The sequence below is a fragment of the Rutilus rutilus genome (genome assembly GCF_951802725.1).
Source record: "Rutilus rutilus genome assembly, chromosome: 13".
NCBI classification, from domain to species: Eukaryota; Metazoa; Chordata; class Actinopteri; order Cypriniformes; family Leuciscidae; genus Rutilus; species Rutilus rutilus.
Window position 1 is genome coordinate 5,665,398 of NC_140218.1, and position 19,148 is coordinate 5,684,545.

Genomic DNA, 19,148 nt, shown 5'->3' on the forward strand with positions numbered 1-19,148 from the left:
CAACTTTGAGGAGACCAAGAGAAACATGATTATGTATTTCTGCTCAGCAACACTGGACATCAACCACACGCCATACGCTAATAACTCTTCATCACTGTCTACTTATGTATAACAGTTCTATCTAATAACGTATTAGACAGGACTGTTAGACATAACGTAAACTAATGAGCACTGTCGTTCTCAGCGCCGTCAAAATAAAAGTCACAACAACAAACGTGTCTTTCGTCACTTCAGAGTTCCTACTGACGGTGTGAACGCAACCAGGAAAACGATCCTATGGGAACCATTAGTTCTCTGGGAAACACCCTGGTGTATAGACCCTATAACTATCCGGTGCGAAAGCCCCTAAAGCCACTGTGAACATCTTCACCCAAGCTGCCGGCACTTACACTTAAATATTTAGATCTAAATATAAGATTTATGGGTAACACTTTACAATAAGGTTCATTAGTTAATGTACTAACTAACATGAACTAACCATGAGAAATACATTTGTCACAGTATTTATTAATCTTTGTTAATGTTAGCTAATAAAAATACAGCTGTTTGTTGTTTGTTCATGTTAGTTCACAGTGCATTAACTAATGTTAACAAGATTTTAATAAAGTATTAGTAAATGTTGAAATTAACGAACAAAGATTAATAAATGCTGTATAAGTGCAGTTCATTATTAGTTCATGCTAACTAATGTAGTACTAATGAACCTTATTGTAAAGTGTTACCGATTTATGTACTTGAATTGCATATTTCCATTAATTTAGCACAAACATACTAATAAACTTAATGTGTTGCATATTTATAACAATAACCAGCTTTATATACTGATCATCAATAAATCTAATGTGTTTTAATCTCATACGTTTTAAGAACGTTGCTTGTGCTAAAGCGTCACATTTTACCATGTTCATAATTTTAACTGAATTATTTAAATAAAATGTAAATATTAATACGATTATTTAAATAAAATAAAATAGATGCATATATATAATAATAATAATAAACTATACTATTGTCAGTTATGTAACTGACAAATATGCTTCGCATTAAGTGTATTAGGTTATATTAAAACTGTTTAAACCAAATGGATGGATATTTTATATGCAATATAATAAATCTTAAATTTGAGTGCTTGAATCCTCCACGCTAGCTTTACATCTAAACATACACGTTTTATAACTGCAATTCATGAAAATACAAAACTAAAGACTAATTCAGCATATTTTTTAAGAGCTATAATCCAGTAGTGAACATTTGAAGGGGTTCAAAAAAAGTTCATCAAAGTTGTCCTGAGACAAGCACGGGTATTGTTCAAAATTCATGTATAACTTTGATAAAAGGATTTGATCCACTTCAAATGTTGAGTAGCATCTGAATCTGAACTCACGGCTCAGTTGTTGGTTGTGAGATGAGTTTGTGAGTCTGGCTTGATCTGGATCTCTCTGATGCCGTCTTCAGGTCCAGTTGTCGCAGGAGTTGTGGGAACTAAGATGCCGAGATATTGTCTGTTTGGAGACACGGTGAACACAGCGTCCCGTATGGAGTCCACCAGCGAAGGTGAGAAACGCATCAGGTTAAGGGTCACGAAACCCGGTTTCTGCAGCAGAAAGTTAAGTATTATTTAGCAGGCCAGACAAGTAATTTGGCGACGTCACGTAAAGTAAAAACTTTTTTGCGATAAATGGGAGTTTTTGCGAAATTGACGCGTTTCCATTGGGCGTATTTTCAATTCGCAATTTCAATTTGCGCAATTTGAAGGGTAATGGAAACGCGGCTAGTGACTTTTCCCAAACTACCTTAATTATAGTAAATGCACTATTGTACACTAGCCTACTGTTCAAAAGTTTGGGGTCTGTAAGATTTTTAATTCTCTTCTGCATTTATTTGATAAAAAAATACAGTAATAACTGTAATATTATTACAATTTAACATAGGCTCTCTGTTTTCTATGTCATCGTAAAGTGTCATTTATTCCTGTGATCAAAGCTGAACTTTCAGCATCATTACTGCAGTCTTCATGATCCTTCATGATGAGAATTCATTTTAATATGCTGATTTGCTGCTCAAGAAACATTTCTTATTATTATCAATGTTGAAAACAGTTTCATATTTCTGTGGAAACCATGACACATTTTATGCAGAATTATTTGATGAACAAATAAGTTGAAAGAACAGCATTTATTCGAAATCAATTTTTTTTAGTGTAAAACCCTTGACTGTCACTTTTGATCAATTTAATGCATCGATCCTTGTTGAATAAAAATATTAATTTCATTACTGACGTCAACATTTTGAACCGTTACGTACACTTTTAGTTTGTTTATTGCGAAATAACTCCCGATTGTTTCTCTGTCATCTAAGCAAGGCTTCGTTTCCCAAGGATTAGCATTAAACTGTCACGGTTTTCTCCAGAGCACCTAAATTGTAACTTTTTAACAACAAAAATGAACCATCACTGAACTTACTTAAGCTGGACTGTGACGCTATTTTCTTCTAGAAACACACTCAACAGAGTTTGACATTATTTTCCTGTTATCTCTGTAAAGCTGCTTTGAAACATTCTGTATTGTAAAAAGCGCTATATGAATAAATGTGACTTGACAGCTATAATTAATGCAGATGTTCACATTTGTACTCCTCATCGAAAATATACATAAATGCGGTGTTGCATCTTTAATATTGGGTTTGTCTGTAGCGCTGAAGACCCAGTGCAGCTCCAGTGTGTTTTACCTGCTGGAGGAGATCGGCGGATACACACTCACCTGCAGAGGTGTGTTACAGGTCAAGGTGAGACACACTCCTGTTCTAATGCCACACTCACTAGAAGTGCATTCTTGTACTGAATTTAATAAGTAAAAAACTTTTCTATTTAATGTAATAATTAAGCCTTTGTTTTTGTTGGGGAAAATGCTGGTAACACTTTATTTTACAGTGTCCTTGTTACATATGTTACATGTACTTACCATAGTAATAACAGTAAATCATGCATAATTACATGCAACTAACCCTCAACCAAACCCTAACCCTATAGTAAGTACATGTAGTTAATTAATATTATTCAGTACTTAAATATATAATTACACTGCAACAATGACACCTTAAAATAAAGTGTAACCAAAATGCTTTAATTTAATATTTTATTTATTATGCTAAAGTAAATAAAATCAAAACAAAATTGTGATCACATGTAAGATTTTGTGATGCACTGCATTAGTAGACAATCATCACTGATTTTTTTCTTGTGTATGAAAACCGTCAGTTATTATGTTTGCCAGTGCACCAAATTATTATAAATCAAACAAAACCTCACAGGCTTCATAATTCTCAATATTACCACATAACGAATTATTACATTAAATTAATTAATTAAATTAATATTAATAACGAATTATACAACAGTATAAAGTGTATCCAGTTTTAGCCGCACACAGTACATTCATGTAAAGGAGTATATCATATATATCATATCTCTAATGCGTTATTGTTTATATCATTGCAAAATGCTAATTATATTATCGCCCAGCTCTATGTGTAAAGTTGGATATATATATATTACATCCAATTTTAGCGATGTAAAGCGATACATGCTATATAGCAAATCTCTGCTTAATTGTTTATAATATCTCAAAATGTAACTATATTATCGGTTAGCTGTAATCTGCTTAATGCAACCTAATGCGTGAAGGTATTAAGATATAATGAAATGCAATTTGGATAAAAGCGTCTGCCAAATGCATAAATGTAAATGTAAATATAAAGATTAACATCATGATTTTCTGAAATGAAGCTGCTTTGAATAAATGTATTTGAAACATTGTATTTAAAACAGTGTAACACTGTATTTGAAACATGTTACAATGTTTCAAATATGTTTACAATGTTTCACACTATCAAAATTGTAACATTGTAATTGAAACATTGTAACATTGTATTTTAAACGTTACAATGTTTATATTTCAAATACAATGTTTACAATGTTACAATATTTCAAATACAATGTTTACATATTTACAGTGTTTCAAATGTTAACAATGTTCAAATACAATGTTTCAAATACATTGTAAAAATCGTAACATTATATTTAAAACATTGTGTTTGAAACAGTGTGAGCCTTGTGAACATTGTGTAACTGTAAACGCTGTATTTGAAACATTGGAACATTTAATTTGGAACATGTTGCTATGTTAAATTGTTTCAATTACAATGTTTCAAATACACTGTAACAATTTTAACATTGTAATTGAAACATCGTAACATTGTATATGAAACATGTTAAAATGTTTACAATGTTTCAAATATAAAAAATCGTAACACTGTAAAAATTGTGTAATAAACAAATAAACTTGACTTGTGTTTTCCCAGGGTAAAGGTGACATGGTGACGTACTGGCTGGAAGGGAAACACTCTTCAGTTCCCAGTAAAGATGCCAAGAAAGTCTTGACGCCTCAGGAGCTCGAGAGACCCGTGAGCGTCCCAGAACTACAGAAAGAGGATTACTCCAGTATCCCAGGAGTCCTCAGCAGCTCTGACAGCACTGGCCTCCTGTGTGACGCAAACTGACACTCACACGCATGAACACTTCTTTTAATTCGTTCATTTTCACACTTCTGTACTTTAGCAGCAGAAAATATTTTAAATAGAATCATGAAGGGTTCTATCAGGCGCTTACATATAGAACCTTTTATGCGTTCCCATCAGGGCATCATTTTTGGATTTAGTTTTAATTAATTCATTTTGATTTATGTTTCATTTTAATACATATTTTATGAATTAAGCAGCTCGTAAACATACTTTATCACAAGAAAACAATTAAAATAACCGTTTAAACATGAAAGTATTATTCTAAGCCATTTCTCCTTATATAGAATATTTTTGGCATAAACACTCGTATCTTAAAATTGAGTCAAGAACCCTAAAGTTCTACATAGAACCTTTGTTTTCATGAACACACTTCTGCACTTTAGCAACAGGAAGTCTGTCCTCAGAAGAAAAGGTTCTAAATAGAATCATAAAGGGTTCTATCAGGCGCTTATATATAGAACCTTTTATGGGTTCCCATCAGGGCATCATTTTATGGATTTAGTTTTAATTCATTCATTTAAAAACAATTTTTTTATGAATTAAGCAGCTTGTAAACATACTTTATCACTAGAAAACAACTGAAATAACATGAAAGTAAAAATATACATGAAAGTGTTGTGCTGTCATTTAAGCCATTTAATCTCCTTATATAGAACAGTTTTGGCATAAAGAGTATTTTAGAATTGAGTCAAGAATCCTAGAGTTCTATATAGAACCTTTTGTATTTAAGAGTAAAAATAGAGTTAGAGGTTTGTGTCCTGTTTTATCATTAATGACAGTAAAATACTTCAATATAGAAATGAAATGTAGTTTAGCTGATGTTTATTATTGATTAGAAAGACTTTAGTAACTTAGCATTTTTCTTCAGTATTTTCTCGTTTGATCAGTCAGTGTTCGTAGCAACAGAACAATTGCGAAATATCCAATAATCGTAGTGAAGTACTCGTATATTTATTAATAATAATAAAAAACAAATGCCCATAATGATGGTGATATCCCAGTGATAGGTGATATGTATTGTCATGTCATTTTATATTATGAAACTCAGTTTGAGGTTAGTAAGATTTTGTGTTTTTAAAGAAATTAATACTTTTATTCAGAGTAAAGGATGCATCAAAAGTGACAGTAAAGACATTTATAATCTTACAAAAGATTTATATTTCAAATAAATGCTGTTATTTTGAACTTTCCATTCATCAAAGAATCCCGAAAAATATAATGTATCATGGTTTCCACAAAAAAAAAATCATTGATAATAATCATAAATTGTTTCTTGAGCATCAAATCATCATATTATACTGATTTCTGAAGGATCACTGAAGACTGGAGTAATGATGCTGAAAATTCAGCTTTGATCACAGGAATAAATAACACTTTACTATATATTCACATAGAGAACAGCTGTTTTACATTGTAATATTATTTCACAATTTTTACAGTATTTTCAATCAAATAAATAAATAGTCTTGGTGAGCAGAAGAGACTCTTTCAAAAACATTAAAATCTTACTGACCCCAAACTTTTGAATGGTATTAAAAACATCCCAGTGTGTTAAATCTTAATGTTACAAACATTAATTCATTCCATTGACATAAATAATCTGGATTATAATCTGTATAAGAATAATCTATAAGAATAATCTGGATCCTTCAATTTCTGGCTACCTTTAAACCTACCTCTAAACTTCCCTTTTTATCGAAAATCTTGGAAAGAGTGGTTTTGAATCAACTTTAATCATAGATGATTGTAGTATTTATGAAAAATTCCAGTCTGGTTTTAAGCCCCATCACAGAACCGAAACTGCCCTGTTAAGAGTTTTTAACGATCTTCTAGCTGTTGACTCGGGTAACTCTACTGTATTAGTGTTATTGGATTTGACTGCTGCTTTTGACACGCTCAACCACTCGATTCTTTTATCCCGACTTGAACAGTGTGTTGGCATAAAGGGCACAGTCCTTAGATGCTTCCAATCGTACTTGACAGATAGGAGTTTTTCTGTTCACCTCTGTGAATTTTCTTCATCTGCTGCTCCTCTTACTTGTGGCGTCCCCCAAGGGTCCATATTGGGACCCATGCTGTTTTTGTTGCACATGCTGTCCTTCTATTGTTATGCGGATGATGTACAAATCTATTTTATTTTCGATTTTATTGCTTGTTATTAAGATTTTGAATGGGTTAGCGCCTTCTTATGTATCAGAGCTTTTACACGTCCGCTCTCCTGTCAAAGCACTGAGGTCATCCAATCAGATGTTCCTCGATCTAGGTTAAAAAATAAAGGTGAGCGAGCCTTCTCAGTGGCTGGTCCTAATCTCTGGAAGAGTCTACCGGTTCATATAAGAACAGCTCGGACTGCTGACATTTTTAAGTCGTTGCTTAGACCCACCTGTATTCCTTAGCTTTCATTTCGAGTTGAGTTTTACTACTGTGACATTCTCTACTGTTTGTTTGTGTGTATCCTGACATGTTAAGCACTTTGGTCAACTGTGGTTGTTTTTAAATGTGCTATACAAATAAATTTGAACTTGAACTTAAACATTTTATATGCACATATAACAAATGAAGGCATGGTGAAGAGAGGGATAAACAGTATCTGGGTTACAGAGAGAGAATATGGACTCAGGTGTTGATCTGAATGAGAAGCTCTTCAGCAAATGACTGTGATGATGCGTGCGTTTAATTACCACAGACTGAGAGACAGACAGACAGAAAGAGAGACAGACAGGCTGGTAAGTCCGTCACACATGTCGACTGCAGCTGTTGCAGATTCACAATATCACCATAAAGCATCTTCATCTGTAATGATTACACTACAGTTTGAAGCCTCTAAATGAAAGAATTAAACTCTTTAAGAATGTGGAAGCATTTAAAAATATATATTTCAACTAGATTTGTACTTTATTTCATATTTTTAAACATTATAAATACAGCAACAAATTACCTACATTTTAAAATATATTCAAATAGTTACCGTATTTAAAATTGTAATACAAATATTTCACTGTTTTTACTGTATTTTTTTATCAAACAAATGCAGCGTTGGTGAGCAGAAGAGACTAATCATTGCTGATGAGTGCAATTAATAAACAAAATAACTGTCCATATTGTGTGTGAAACAACATGAGTTATTTTCTTTTTTGTAGATCATTTGTATAGCATCATATACACACACATCTCAGTTCTACATAGTTTCTTGCTGCAGACGTGACCAGCACACACGCACGCACACACACACACACACACACACTGATTATAAATGTGAAAGAGACGAGGGCAAAGAGGAATAATCAGGCCGTCTGAAGGGTCTCGCTAATGAAATGCGTGAGCACCGCTCGAGCACAAAAGAGCCATTCACTCAATCATTTCATTAACATCACAGAGCGAACACGAGAAACAGACACATGATGAAAGCCTCGGAGATACACAAACCTGCATCACGAACTACACGAGCGTGAGTGAGGATGACCTTCACAAAACAGAGATCTGGCTTACCTCAAACACACGGTGCTCTGGTTCTCTAGAAAACCTTCGACTGGAGCTGAAAACGAAACGAAACATTTAATGAAACATCAAGAACGTCATCAAGAAATACAACTCGTACTGAAACTACAAAAAAACTACAAAAAACAAAGCTGAACCAAAGTTGCTGCCAACTAAAGTTAAATACAAAACATTTTAATTTGAAATAACGTTAACTGAAATAATAATGTATAAAAACCTTATTTTTTTCCAGCCAGTTGTCAAAGTAACGTCTAATTTCCATTTTATTTAACTTTATACTAAAATAAGTAAAGCTGAAACAGATTCTCCTCAGGCGGACCGTCAATATAACCGTTGAAATTTAAATGCTTGAGATTCGCGCCTTAGGAACGTGACGTATACACTCGTACGTTGGTTTAAAAAAAGAAGAAGAAAATGTCAAAACACAATAAAATAACTAAGTTTAACTAGAAAACACAATATTATCTCAATGATACTAAAATAACACTGGAACCAATGACAAAGCTATAAGAGTGCACACAACCACACTTCCAACATTAACTATAATGGCGACCTTTTGACCAGTGATTTTCTTTGTATTACATTTCTAAGACTTGTTTAATTTTTGTCTTATTTATTGTCTTTTGAAGACACAGAACCCATAAATAACAGGCATGCTGGAATATTCCACGTTATTTCCTCAGATCTCCACACAAGCCCAGTGTAGTGTGTATATCTAGTGCACTACACCACCTACTGGCCTCATAGTGTAGCAGAAATACGGGGGCAGATCTAAAGAAGAATTTCCGAAAAATAACCTTTTTGTTTGAGAAATTTATATTTCAAAATGTAAGTGATTAAGGGATTAACAAATACAACATTTGATTTTAATAACGTATTAGTAAATGTTGAAATGAATATTAACTAAGATTAATAAATGCTGAAGAAGTATTGTTCATTCTTAGTTCATGTTAACTAAGGTAGTTAATTAATGAACCTTATTGTAAAGTGTTACCAAAAACATTATACAAGAAATTCTAAACATTTCTGGCGTTGATTCAGTCTGACTCCAGATCTCAGCTGGTCTTCATGAGGGTTTTTGTTTTTAGATTAATGTTTTTTTATTTTTTTATTAAATAACTTTTTTTTTCTTTGGATCTTACCAAAAATACAGTGTCAGGTCTAAAAAGAATAATTAATAAATAAAACAAATATTAATAAAAAATAATGGTTTTGTTTGAAAAAAAAAAGTCTTTAAAAATTTCACCATGGAAAAATATTTTTTATTAAATACATTTTTTTTCTAGAAAACAAAAACTAATCATTACATACAAATTTTTATGAAAAGCCTTTTTGTTTGAAATACATATATTACAAAATGTAAGTATTTACATCATTGAATTAAACAAATGAAAAAATAGATAAATAAATCACACATTATATACAAGATATTCTCAAAAATCTCCAGATCTCTGCTGGTTTCATGAGGTTTTTTGGGCTTTAGATGAGTGTGTAACGACTGAAGTCCATCAGACGAACTGTCAATCATCTTTCATGTCTGCTGTTGTTTGATCTGCTGTCTCTTCTCCAGTTCCCATTGAGCAGCGATTCGTGTGCCGTAGATCACGAAGCCCCAGGACAGCAGAACCACTGCCAGAAGAACCTACACACACACACACACACACACACACACACACCTTCAGATATCTTCACTGAACATTACAATCAACTGTCTTCATCTTCTAGTTCTGCAGCTTAGTATCAAGTATTAAGTAAGCTAGTATTAAAGAAGAATAATAAGATTATATCTATAGTCTTGTTATTTTTGAACTAAAACCATTATCGTTTTCGTTCACTGGAATAAAGCTGAAATAATATATAAAATATATAAATTATATTATAAGACAAAAATCCTTAAAATATTAATAAAACTATAATAGAAACAGAACACTGTATCTTATTTGTCATGGTAGTAAAGTAACTTTATACCGATAACTACCATTCTTATTTTACTAGCCTATATATTTATCATCAATAATTTATTGAAATACCCAAATCGTCTGTAAGTTTATGTCATGGGCAGCTGTACTTTCTGATACTCACGATCGAGAATATTCTGTCCAAACAGCGTCGACTGACGAGCATGATTTATTTTAATCTTTACATTTAGAAACTCAAAGCTGCTTGTTAGCGCAGTTAGCATGACATCACGACCGGAAGTACCATTCATTCCACTACCGGTTCACACAGGGCATTTTTCTTAGTAGTTTTCCTAAAGTCCTCCTACAAATTCAGCAAAACACTGACATAATGAGAATTATGTTCAAACTGCAAAATAAATTACGTAAAATATCTTACGTATATATATATATATATATATATATATATATATATATATATATATATATATATATATAAAGCTATACCATTGTTTATTTCCGCCACATTAGAAAAAAAATCATGTTTGGCACATAAAAAGTAAAAATACACTTGTGTCATAATTTAGACGTTTATCTCATGATTTCATTGTTTTAATGTCATAATTTAGACTTTTTACGTCATAGTTTCGACTTTTTATTTTATAATTCCGAATATTTCATTCCATACATTTGACTTATTAATATATCATAATTATGACTTAGTATGTCATAATTTCGACTTTTCATCTCACAAATGGGACTTAGTTTATCATTATTTCGACTTTTTAAGCCAAAATTATGATTAATAAAAGCATGTTTTTTTTTCTTATGTGACGAATTTCTGAATTTACTATTCAAGAACCTTATTTATGTATGTATTTATTTATTTATTTATAGTTTATATATTTGTTTCAAAGAAATAAAGAAAGAAAAGAAAGAAATCGCTTGCAGTCACGTGATCGCGCTGCAGGTGCAGTACCGCTCCAGTCCGTTGGGGGCGCTTGCGCGTGACGCCTGCCGGATGAGGCTCTGCTGTGTGTTCTGTTTCTCAACAGCAGTGCGAAACTCCTTCACTTCCATCGGTTTTTAATGTACATTTTCTTTTCTTTTGCGTGTTTATCATTACGGATATCACGCTGATGTGACATAGTTGTGTTTATGGGCGGTTTGGATTATTCACAGTGTTTCTGAGGCTTTGTAATGAGGAGGTGATGATCAGGTGAGAGTCTGCTTCATAAAACTCCTATTTGTTTTATTTTCAATCAGATTTCACTTATGTATCCGTCTATTATCGATAAAGCTGTTTAATAATCGTTGCTTTGAAGGCAAGAGAGAGATATCTAGTGATCCTCGATAAATACCGACAGCAATATAACTGGTTATTTTTTTTTAAATATGTCACATTTTTTATGTCATTTTGAACATGATAATATCAGTGTTTGCTGTGTTCGATGACGTCACTGTTTTCTTTTTATTTGAATTATCTTAGTTTGAATTATTATTATTATTATTAATGTCTTTATGTAAATTAGTTATGTACACTAAATGTCGCATTAACCCATAAAAAATACTGAATCTACTATGGTATTGTGATGATATTAGATGGAGATACCATGGTATACCATACATTGATGGCATGTAATATGGCATGATGATATATATGTGTGTGTGTATATATATGTAATATGGCATGATGATATATATGTGTGTGTGTATATACACACACACATATATATCATCATGCCATATTACATGCCATCAATGTAACATACATTTCAACAGGAAAAAGCAACAAATCCCCAATGCTAGGTTTCTTTTCATGTATTTTGAACAGACAGTAGTGGACATTAGTTTGTTCTACCGAGTGGCATTTAGTCCCCCTGAGTAAAGTACAGCTTCCTTTAATGTATAAAGGGTTAGTTCACCCAAAAATGAAAATTCTGTCAGTAATTACTCTTGTTCCAACCCCGTAAGACCTTCGTTCATCTTCAGACACAAATTAAGATATTTTTGATGAAATCTGAGAGCTGGCTCACTCCTCCATAGGCTTCTCTGTAATTGAAACTTGCCGGCCCAGAAAGTTAGTAAAGACATAGTTAAAATAGTCCAAGTGACTACAGTGGCTCAACCTTAAGTTTATCAAGTGACCAGAATACTTTTTGTGCGCTAAAAACAACAAAAATAACGACTTTATTCAACTATTGATTTTCTTCTGTGTTTATCTGAGTGAGTTCACGTAGTGTAACAGCGCAGCGCTTCTGGGAACGTAGGCTCACTATTGGCCAACGCTGGTCACGTGTGTGATGCTGGCCAATAGTGAGCCTCCGTTCTGACTTACAAACAATGTGCGCCCCCTTCTGGTTTGGAGTGTGTATCGCCTGTGATTGACTGTATTTGTCGTCTGACTGTATGCACTGAACCGTGACGTAGGGTTGTGCAATTAATCGTAATTCATTTTTCAATTTTTATTTTGGCTTCTGACGATTATAAAAACAAGATAATCGATGTAAAATGATTATTGTGCCACTGCCACATCCCGTCCCTCGCACCTTCCTTTCCTCTTGTAATTTAGTGAGAATTGGCATTTTGACCCCCTCTACAAAATAGTGGATTCTTCAGTAAATATTCATCCATGATATTTCATATTTTGCCGTTCTTCTTCATTTCGAATAAAATAAATAAAAAAATTTTTAGGTGAGAACTAAATGTTACGTTAATGTTGTTGACTCGTGTAATAAATTGCTTGTAATGTTCCTCATTGTAAGTTGCATTGGATTACAATAGTACTATAGGGAACTAACTAAGCATTGTACGCTGAGCTGATGTTTTTGTGTGTGCCGTAGATGATGGCGCCCACTAAGATGAAGTTGCGTGTGAGGAAGAAAGACAGCGTTGCCAAATCTTCTCAGCGTTTATTGGCCAACGCGTCGCCAGACTCCAAATGCCCCATCTGCCTCGACGGCTTCAATAACGTGGCGTCGCTGGACCGCTGCCTGCACCAGTTCTGTTTCCGCTGCATCCACGAGTGGTCCAAAAACAAAGCGGAGTGTCCGCTGTGCAAGCAGCCGTTCCACTCCATATACCACTCAGTTAAAGGGGAAAAAGATTTTAAGGAGTTCGTGGTGCCGCCGGTGGAGAATGGAGCGGCGGCTAACGCCTCCGCTAGCAACGCGCCCCAGCGCGTGCTACGCCCCCGAGCTCTTCGAGGCAGAGAGAGGCGGAGCCACAGAGCGCAACAACCCGTCCCTTCGTCTTCACCGCCAATGGAGGAAGTCATGTTCGGCAGTCTCACAGACGCGGCGGGGCTAACGGATAACCAAGACGTGCAGCAAATGGTGCTACGACTGACGGCGCGCAGGCAAGGGCGGGGCGAGGGGCGGAGCCTGCGACGCTTACGGGACCAGGATGTTGTCTCGTTCCGGCGTGCGCTTTACAGGACTGGCGTACGTGTGCGTAACGCGAGAGACGCTGGTCGGCAAAGGGATATTTCGGCGTCGTTCTTACGTCAAAACCCTGGATGTTTGCGCCGACTTTTGCCTTGGCTGCAACGCGAGCTCACGGTGTTGTACGGGTCGCACGGATCGCTGGTGAACATCGTGCAGAACATCATCATCTCGCGCATTATGAACTATAACATGGAGGACTCGGCCATTCGGGACGAGCTCCGCCCCTTCCTGTTGGCGCGCACTGACCACTTCCTGCACGAGCTGGTGAGTTTCGCTCGCTCCACCCTCAACATGGAGACGTATGACCAGCAGGCCATTTACGACTGTCCCGCTCCCAGCTACGAGGAGGGCAGCAGCTCGGACCTTTCCGTTATCGCCATCTCTGAGGTGAGACACCTCTGGGCAACATTACATTTAGTGACGACTAACACACCTTTCACACATGTTTTTTATTCAGTGGCCCTGTTAGACGTATCTTTTTTGGCAACACTTGATCCATTAATAGTACTAACGCTGTCTTTTCTCCTCTCTTCTACTCTATATCTTTTTTTTATTTTTTATTACATACTGAGTTAGGCTACACCAAACTGGGAAGGGTCACAGCATTTACATATTGTTGTCCTTGTGTTAGTTTAACTGCTTCTATTGCTCTCCTCATTTGTAAGTCGCTTTGGATAAAAGTATCTGCTAAATGATTAAATGTAATGTAAATGTAAAATGTTAAAGTGTTAGAGCATTCACACTCATGTCAAGTCAAGTCACCGTCATTTAAACAGCGCTTTTAACAATACAGACTGTTTCAAAGCAGATTTACAGTGATAATAGGAAATTAATGCAACAAAGATTGTTTTAGCTGGACAGCTGGACAGTAATTGTCCAGCTTAAAGGGATAGTTAACTTTGAAATAAAATGTTGGTATGTTTTAGCTTACCTCAAGGGCATCCAAGATGTAGGCCTAGGTGTCTTTGTTTCCGCAGTAGTTTCAATTTTGATATTTTTAGGTCAAACTGTTCTTGTCTGTCAGTCGTATAATGCAGGTCTATGGTCACCACCTCAAAGAGCATGCACAGAGAAGTCCAAATTAAACAATTCCCCATCGTAAGTACACATTAATGGTCTAAGACACGAAACGAGCGGTTTGTGTGAGAAACGAACAGTATTTATATCGTTTTTACCTCTTGTAAATCTCTGTGTAAACAATGAGTGACGTACACGCGCGAGAGATCACTTCCGGCGCTTGCGCAGACTAAGCCAGAACGCACGCACACGTCACACACCAGGAAGCGCGCGCGCCCTCAGATCACTTGGACGTGGTTGTGTACAAGAGGTAAAAACGATATAAATACTGTTCGTTTTCTCACACAAACCGCTCGGTTCGTGTCTTAGGCCATCAATGTGTACTTACGATGGGGAATTGTTTAATATGGACTTGCATGCTCTTTGAGGTGGTGACCATAGACCTGCATTATATGACTGACAGACAAGAACAGTTTGACCTAAAAATATCAAAATTGAAACTACTGCGGGAGCAAAGACACCTACATCTTGGATGCCCTTGAGGTAAGCTAAAACATACCAAAATTTAATTTCAAAGTGAACTATCCCTTTAAGTCCGGTTTCTGATTGATTCGTTTCCGTCGTAAAAATCATTAGTTGTTAACTTTGGGGATGCTTACACGACACCGCTTTCAACCAAAAACAGAAAACTTTTAATGCGTTCTGGCCGTTCATTTACACGTCAACGTCAAGTATATTTTTGCTGTGCTGCATGCATAGAAATAAAGTGACTGTACATTGTTTGTCATCAAAATAAACACGAAGATGCAGTCATTTCACCATAAATGCATAATTAAAGACCAAAATGGGGAAAAAAATCAACAATTTGCAGACATACAAACTGTACTGTAACCGTTGGCATAAATCTTAGCTGAAAATTCGCATTTTGTCCCCCTCTACAAGGGGGCTTTCTTCTTAATTTAAGTAAACTTCCAAGGGGTCCTAGTCTTGGAACTAATTATTGTTTAAGGAACAAGAATGTGCAAAACATTTATATATGTACTTGTAATGTGCTCTATAGATCAGTTTTTGTTTGAGGAACTTATTGAAATATTGAAGTTTCCGTAAACGTTCATACAACCCTGAAATTTGTTGTGGGGCATCACACAAAGACCAGCCGCCTTAAATACAAATAAAAAACTAGGCCTAGTGGTTTTGCAATACCAGTAAATAGAGGTAAAAAATGAAACCTCTGTTGGAGCACTAGAGATGGCTTGACCCTAAATGCAGTGACCGAGGGGTGTCAAGCTCCAGATATGACCAAATATCCCCAACCATAACTTTCTTTTCTTCCACTGGTAGAGTATGTGTTTGTATCATCATAAGTTAGATTCTAAGGGAATACACAAACTAATATAATGTAATGTAACTAATAATTCACTTTGGAGGTCATTCACCAAATTCATAAATGTCAATGATATTGAGTATGTCTATATATCTCTATATAGTAAGTCATATGATAGCTGTGTGTATTGAGCAGAGCATAATTTAAGTTGTTATTCTCCTGAAATCATCCCCCTATGAGGTGTTCTGGAGGTGTTTCTGTTTATTGTAAGCAGATAATGTCAGAGAACAGCAGAAGGGCATTATTGTGGTTTTGGTTCTGTTCATGCAAGTTTATGAGGTTCATTCTTAATGGTTGCATTGTTTTTTCTCACAGGATGATGATGATGGTAATGACAGTGAGGACAATGTGACAGAGAATCCCTCTGCTGTCCAGGAACACCTTGCATCCGTTGCCAATGCAAGTGGAACGGAAAGTTTGCTGAGTCAGTCAGCGTGGGATGAGGAGACGCCTGGTCCCTCCTATTCAACCCTCTTTCCCTCTTCTAGCCAATCACAGGATGAGGGGGCGGAGCCAAGCTCAAGCACAGCCCCGCCTTTCAGCGGCCCTGACATGACTGGCCCTGCGGCAAGTAGCAGCGTGTCAGCTGGACGGGGGGAAGATAACGAAGAGGAAGAGTGCCTGATTGTGGGATACGTGAAGCCGATGGCCGAACGGACCCCAGAGCTTGTCCAGCTCTCCTCGGATTCGTCTGAAGAGGAGCAGGAGACAGCCGACAAGGAGATGACAACCACAGTAACGAAATCAGAGACATCCCAAATGGAGCTCCCTTCGCAGTCCCATATGAACCTGCGTTTATCCCCAGGCCTTGCTCCCTCATGCAGTCCCCAGCGGACACACTCAGACTCACACAGCAGAGAAAGAGAGACCGATTACTTGTCCTGCCGCGCTCACCCGTCCAACGATGGTTCAGATTTACGGCAGAATCGAGATGACACTGAGCTCAAAGCGCATGGGAGACGCAAAGACTGCTCACATCGGCGCTCAGTCAGTAAAGAAAAAGCCAAGAGTTTAGAACAATCATGGCACGCCAAGACCCCAGATTGCTCACCAACCCAAACACGTTCACCTCCAAGTTGGTCCGGTCAGAGTCCTGCGGTGTCTATTTGGAGCGACAGCCCTGTCTCGGGGTCAAACGCTAGCGACTGCTCCACCTCTCTAAACAACACGAGCCAAGAGCAGTCGTGCCACGTTCGAGAGAAACTCTCACAGTCACCTTCCTACTCCAGGAAGAGGAGAATCAGGGAAATGAAAAGCAGGTCTCCCGACTTGGACTCGTTCCTTAGTTCCCACCATCCCAGAGAGTCACAGCGCTGTCGTAAACGCCGCAAGCGAGCGATCAGTAGCAGCAGCGCCGACTCGCAATCCGAAAGGTCCTGCCTGGACAAACCAAGTGGGAAACGCAAGTACAAAACCCGGCACTTGGAGCGAGCGGCCCAGCGGCTGCATGAGGATGGAACTGCAACCAAGGAAAAGCGGCGACGGCGCAGTAGGGAACGATCTCCCAGTGTGGAGATCATCTACGAGCGAAGGGCACCCGAACCGCATTGGCACCAGCGCAGGAAGAGGAAGCACCGAAAGCGGAAGAGGGAACTCCGTTCACCCACTGTAATCACGATTGACAGCGACAGTGACCGTACCATCGACTGTCTGGACCGTGTCATGGATATTATAGACCAAACCGCTGCAGATGTTGAGCCGAGGGACGGGACTCCTGGGCAAGATATGATCCAGAACTTGAGTTGTACCTCCTCAAATCCTCAATCCGAGTCATCGAGTCCCGTAGTCCGCACTGACCCAACCACTGAACGCACACTAAACCTGGACGACTATCTGGTGGACGTAGTCGACCGCAGTAGTTCCGACTGCTCCCGAAATGCGGATGCCAGTAACCACGAAGAGTTTGTGCCCCACCCCTTCCCAATGGCTTCGATGTCACCAGCCCCACCTTCGGACACAAGACTGCTTGAAACTATACTGCAAGATCTTGAGGAATTTCTACCAGAGGCGAGGCCGAGTCCTTACGCAAGTTCTCACGTCCAACAGGAGCGAGCTTCTATCCCTCGAAAAGACCAATCAGACACGAGAGGAGTTGCAGAAAACTTGGAGAAAAAGAACACGGACGGAGACGGGCCACAAGAGCCGGTGACCAACATTGCTAGCTAGAACTAAAACAGACTTTTTCTTACTTGTATAATGCTTATCTGAATCGCTTAGCCAGTCTAGAGGTTTTTATAATCTCATTTAAAGATTTCTGCTGGGAACAGATGCTTAAGAAACATTCAGACGTTGTTTTTTTTTGTCATTTTCAATGTTATTATTATTGTTCATGTTGTTTATAGTTGCAGTGATCCTCTTCCTCGAATCTGGTGCTTACTTACTGTGCCACAACCCAACAACAGTCATGTCTGGATGGTAACCCTTGTTCCCTTAGCCTCTAACCTCTACTCTACTCTAACCCTTTGTAGCAGAAAATACATTAGGGTTACTATCTAGACTTATGGTTCTCCACTTGTTTGGTTCAGGTCCCAGATTTAGTTTCAGAAGACACATGGTCTTTGACCAATTGAGCAAAATATATAGGAAAATGTACTAACTGGACTTGATGATATGGTTATTTGCATTTTCTGCTTTTGAACAGACCAGACATCTGTTTTTGGGACCAGACTTACTGGTTGAGAACCACTGTTGATCATTTGTTATTCAGTCCCACTGAACTTTGAGAATTGTGTCTTCTTTAAACTCAGGGAACAGGTGACGTGCGCCTCCATGCCTTCGTTACACATACTATGTGCTTGCGTATGTGGGACTATGGTGACACCCTGGAGATATAATTCACTGATCATATCTACTGAACACACAACGAGCCTTCTTTACAATAGCTGTCCATCATGTCAGCCAACAATCAATAAATGCATTTAATAGATGTACAATCCAGCGTCTGAATCGGTTTGTCTTTCTTTTTGAATTGCAGCATTAGTTCATCAATTTTGTGACCTGCTCATTGTGTTTTTACCAGTTAGGATAGAGCAGAGTGATGAATCCTGTCTTCCAGGTAATTCTTTAATAACTTGACTACAGTATCAGGCTTTGATAGTCTTTGGGAGAGTTGGGAGCCGGTTTGTTTGAAATTAAATTGCTGTCAAAACTGTTGCCTCAAATAGCCAAATTAATTAACTTATTTTGTTTATTTATTGCTAATCACATAGTTATGAAGGTTTCACAGACAAGGCTTAGATTAAGCCAGGATTAGGCCTTAGTTCAATAGAGGGTTGTATGCGCTTGACGTCACTGTGGCTGCACTGAGTGGCAAAAAGACTGAGCGGC

General features: G+C 37.2%; 2 protein-coding genes across 4 annotated transcripts in view; both read left to right on the forward strand.

The window, feature by feature from the left end:
- LOC311302134 (atrial natriuretic peptide receptor 2) overlaps window positions 1-7,111 on the forward strand; it is a 27,607-nt gene extending 20,496 nt beyond the window's left edge. For all 3 annotated transcript variants that reach the window (XM_084427767.1, XM_084427769.1, XM_084427768.1), the window contains exons 22-24: window positions 1,456-1,554; window positions 2,693-2,784; window positions 4,360-7,111. In XM_084427767.1, coding sequence (XP_084283893.1) covers window positions 1,456-1,554; window positions 2,693-2,784; window positions 4,360-4,557 — 389 coding nt within the window. In that variant the 3' untranslated portion in view covers window positions 4,558-7,111. The remainder of the gene's footprint in view (window positions 1-1,455; window positions 1,555-2,692; window positions 2,785-4,359) is intronic.
- Window positions 7,112-10,970: 3,859 nt separating this feature from the next.
- Window positions 10,971-18,759, forward strand: toporsb (topoisomerase I binding, arginine/serine-rich b). Its single transcript, XM_084428214.1, has 3 exons — window positions 10,971-11,193; window positions 12,818-13,807; window positions 16,137-18,759. Exons 2-3 carry the CDS (start codon window positions 12,818-12,820, stop codon window positions 17,985-17,987), a joined length of 2,841 nt encoding a protein of 946 aa, XP_084284340.1. The 5' UTR covers window positions 10,971-11,193; the 3' UTR covers window positions 17,988-18,759.
- The last annotated feature ends 389 nt before the right edge of the window (window positions 18,760-19,148 follow it).

Coding starts and splice junctions, on each gene's coding strand:
- toporsb (XM_084428214.1), top strand. CDS start 12,818: ATGATGGCGCCCACTAAGATGAAGTTGCGTGTGAGGAAGAAAGACAGC. Junction 13,808..16,136: donor CCGTTATCGCCATCTCTGAG/GTGAGACACCTC, acceptor TTTTTCTCACAG/GATGATGATGATGGTAATGA.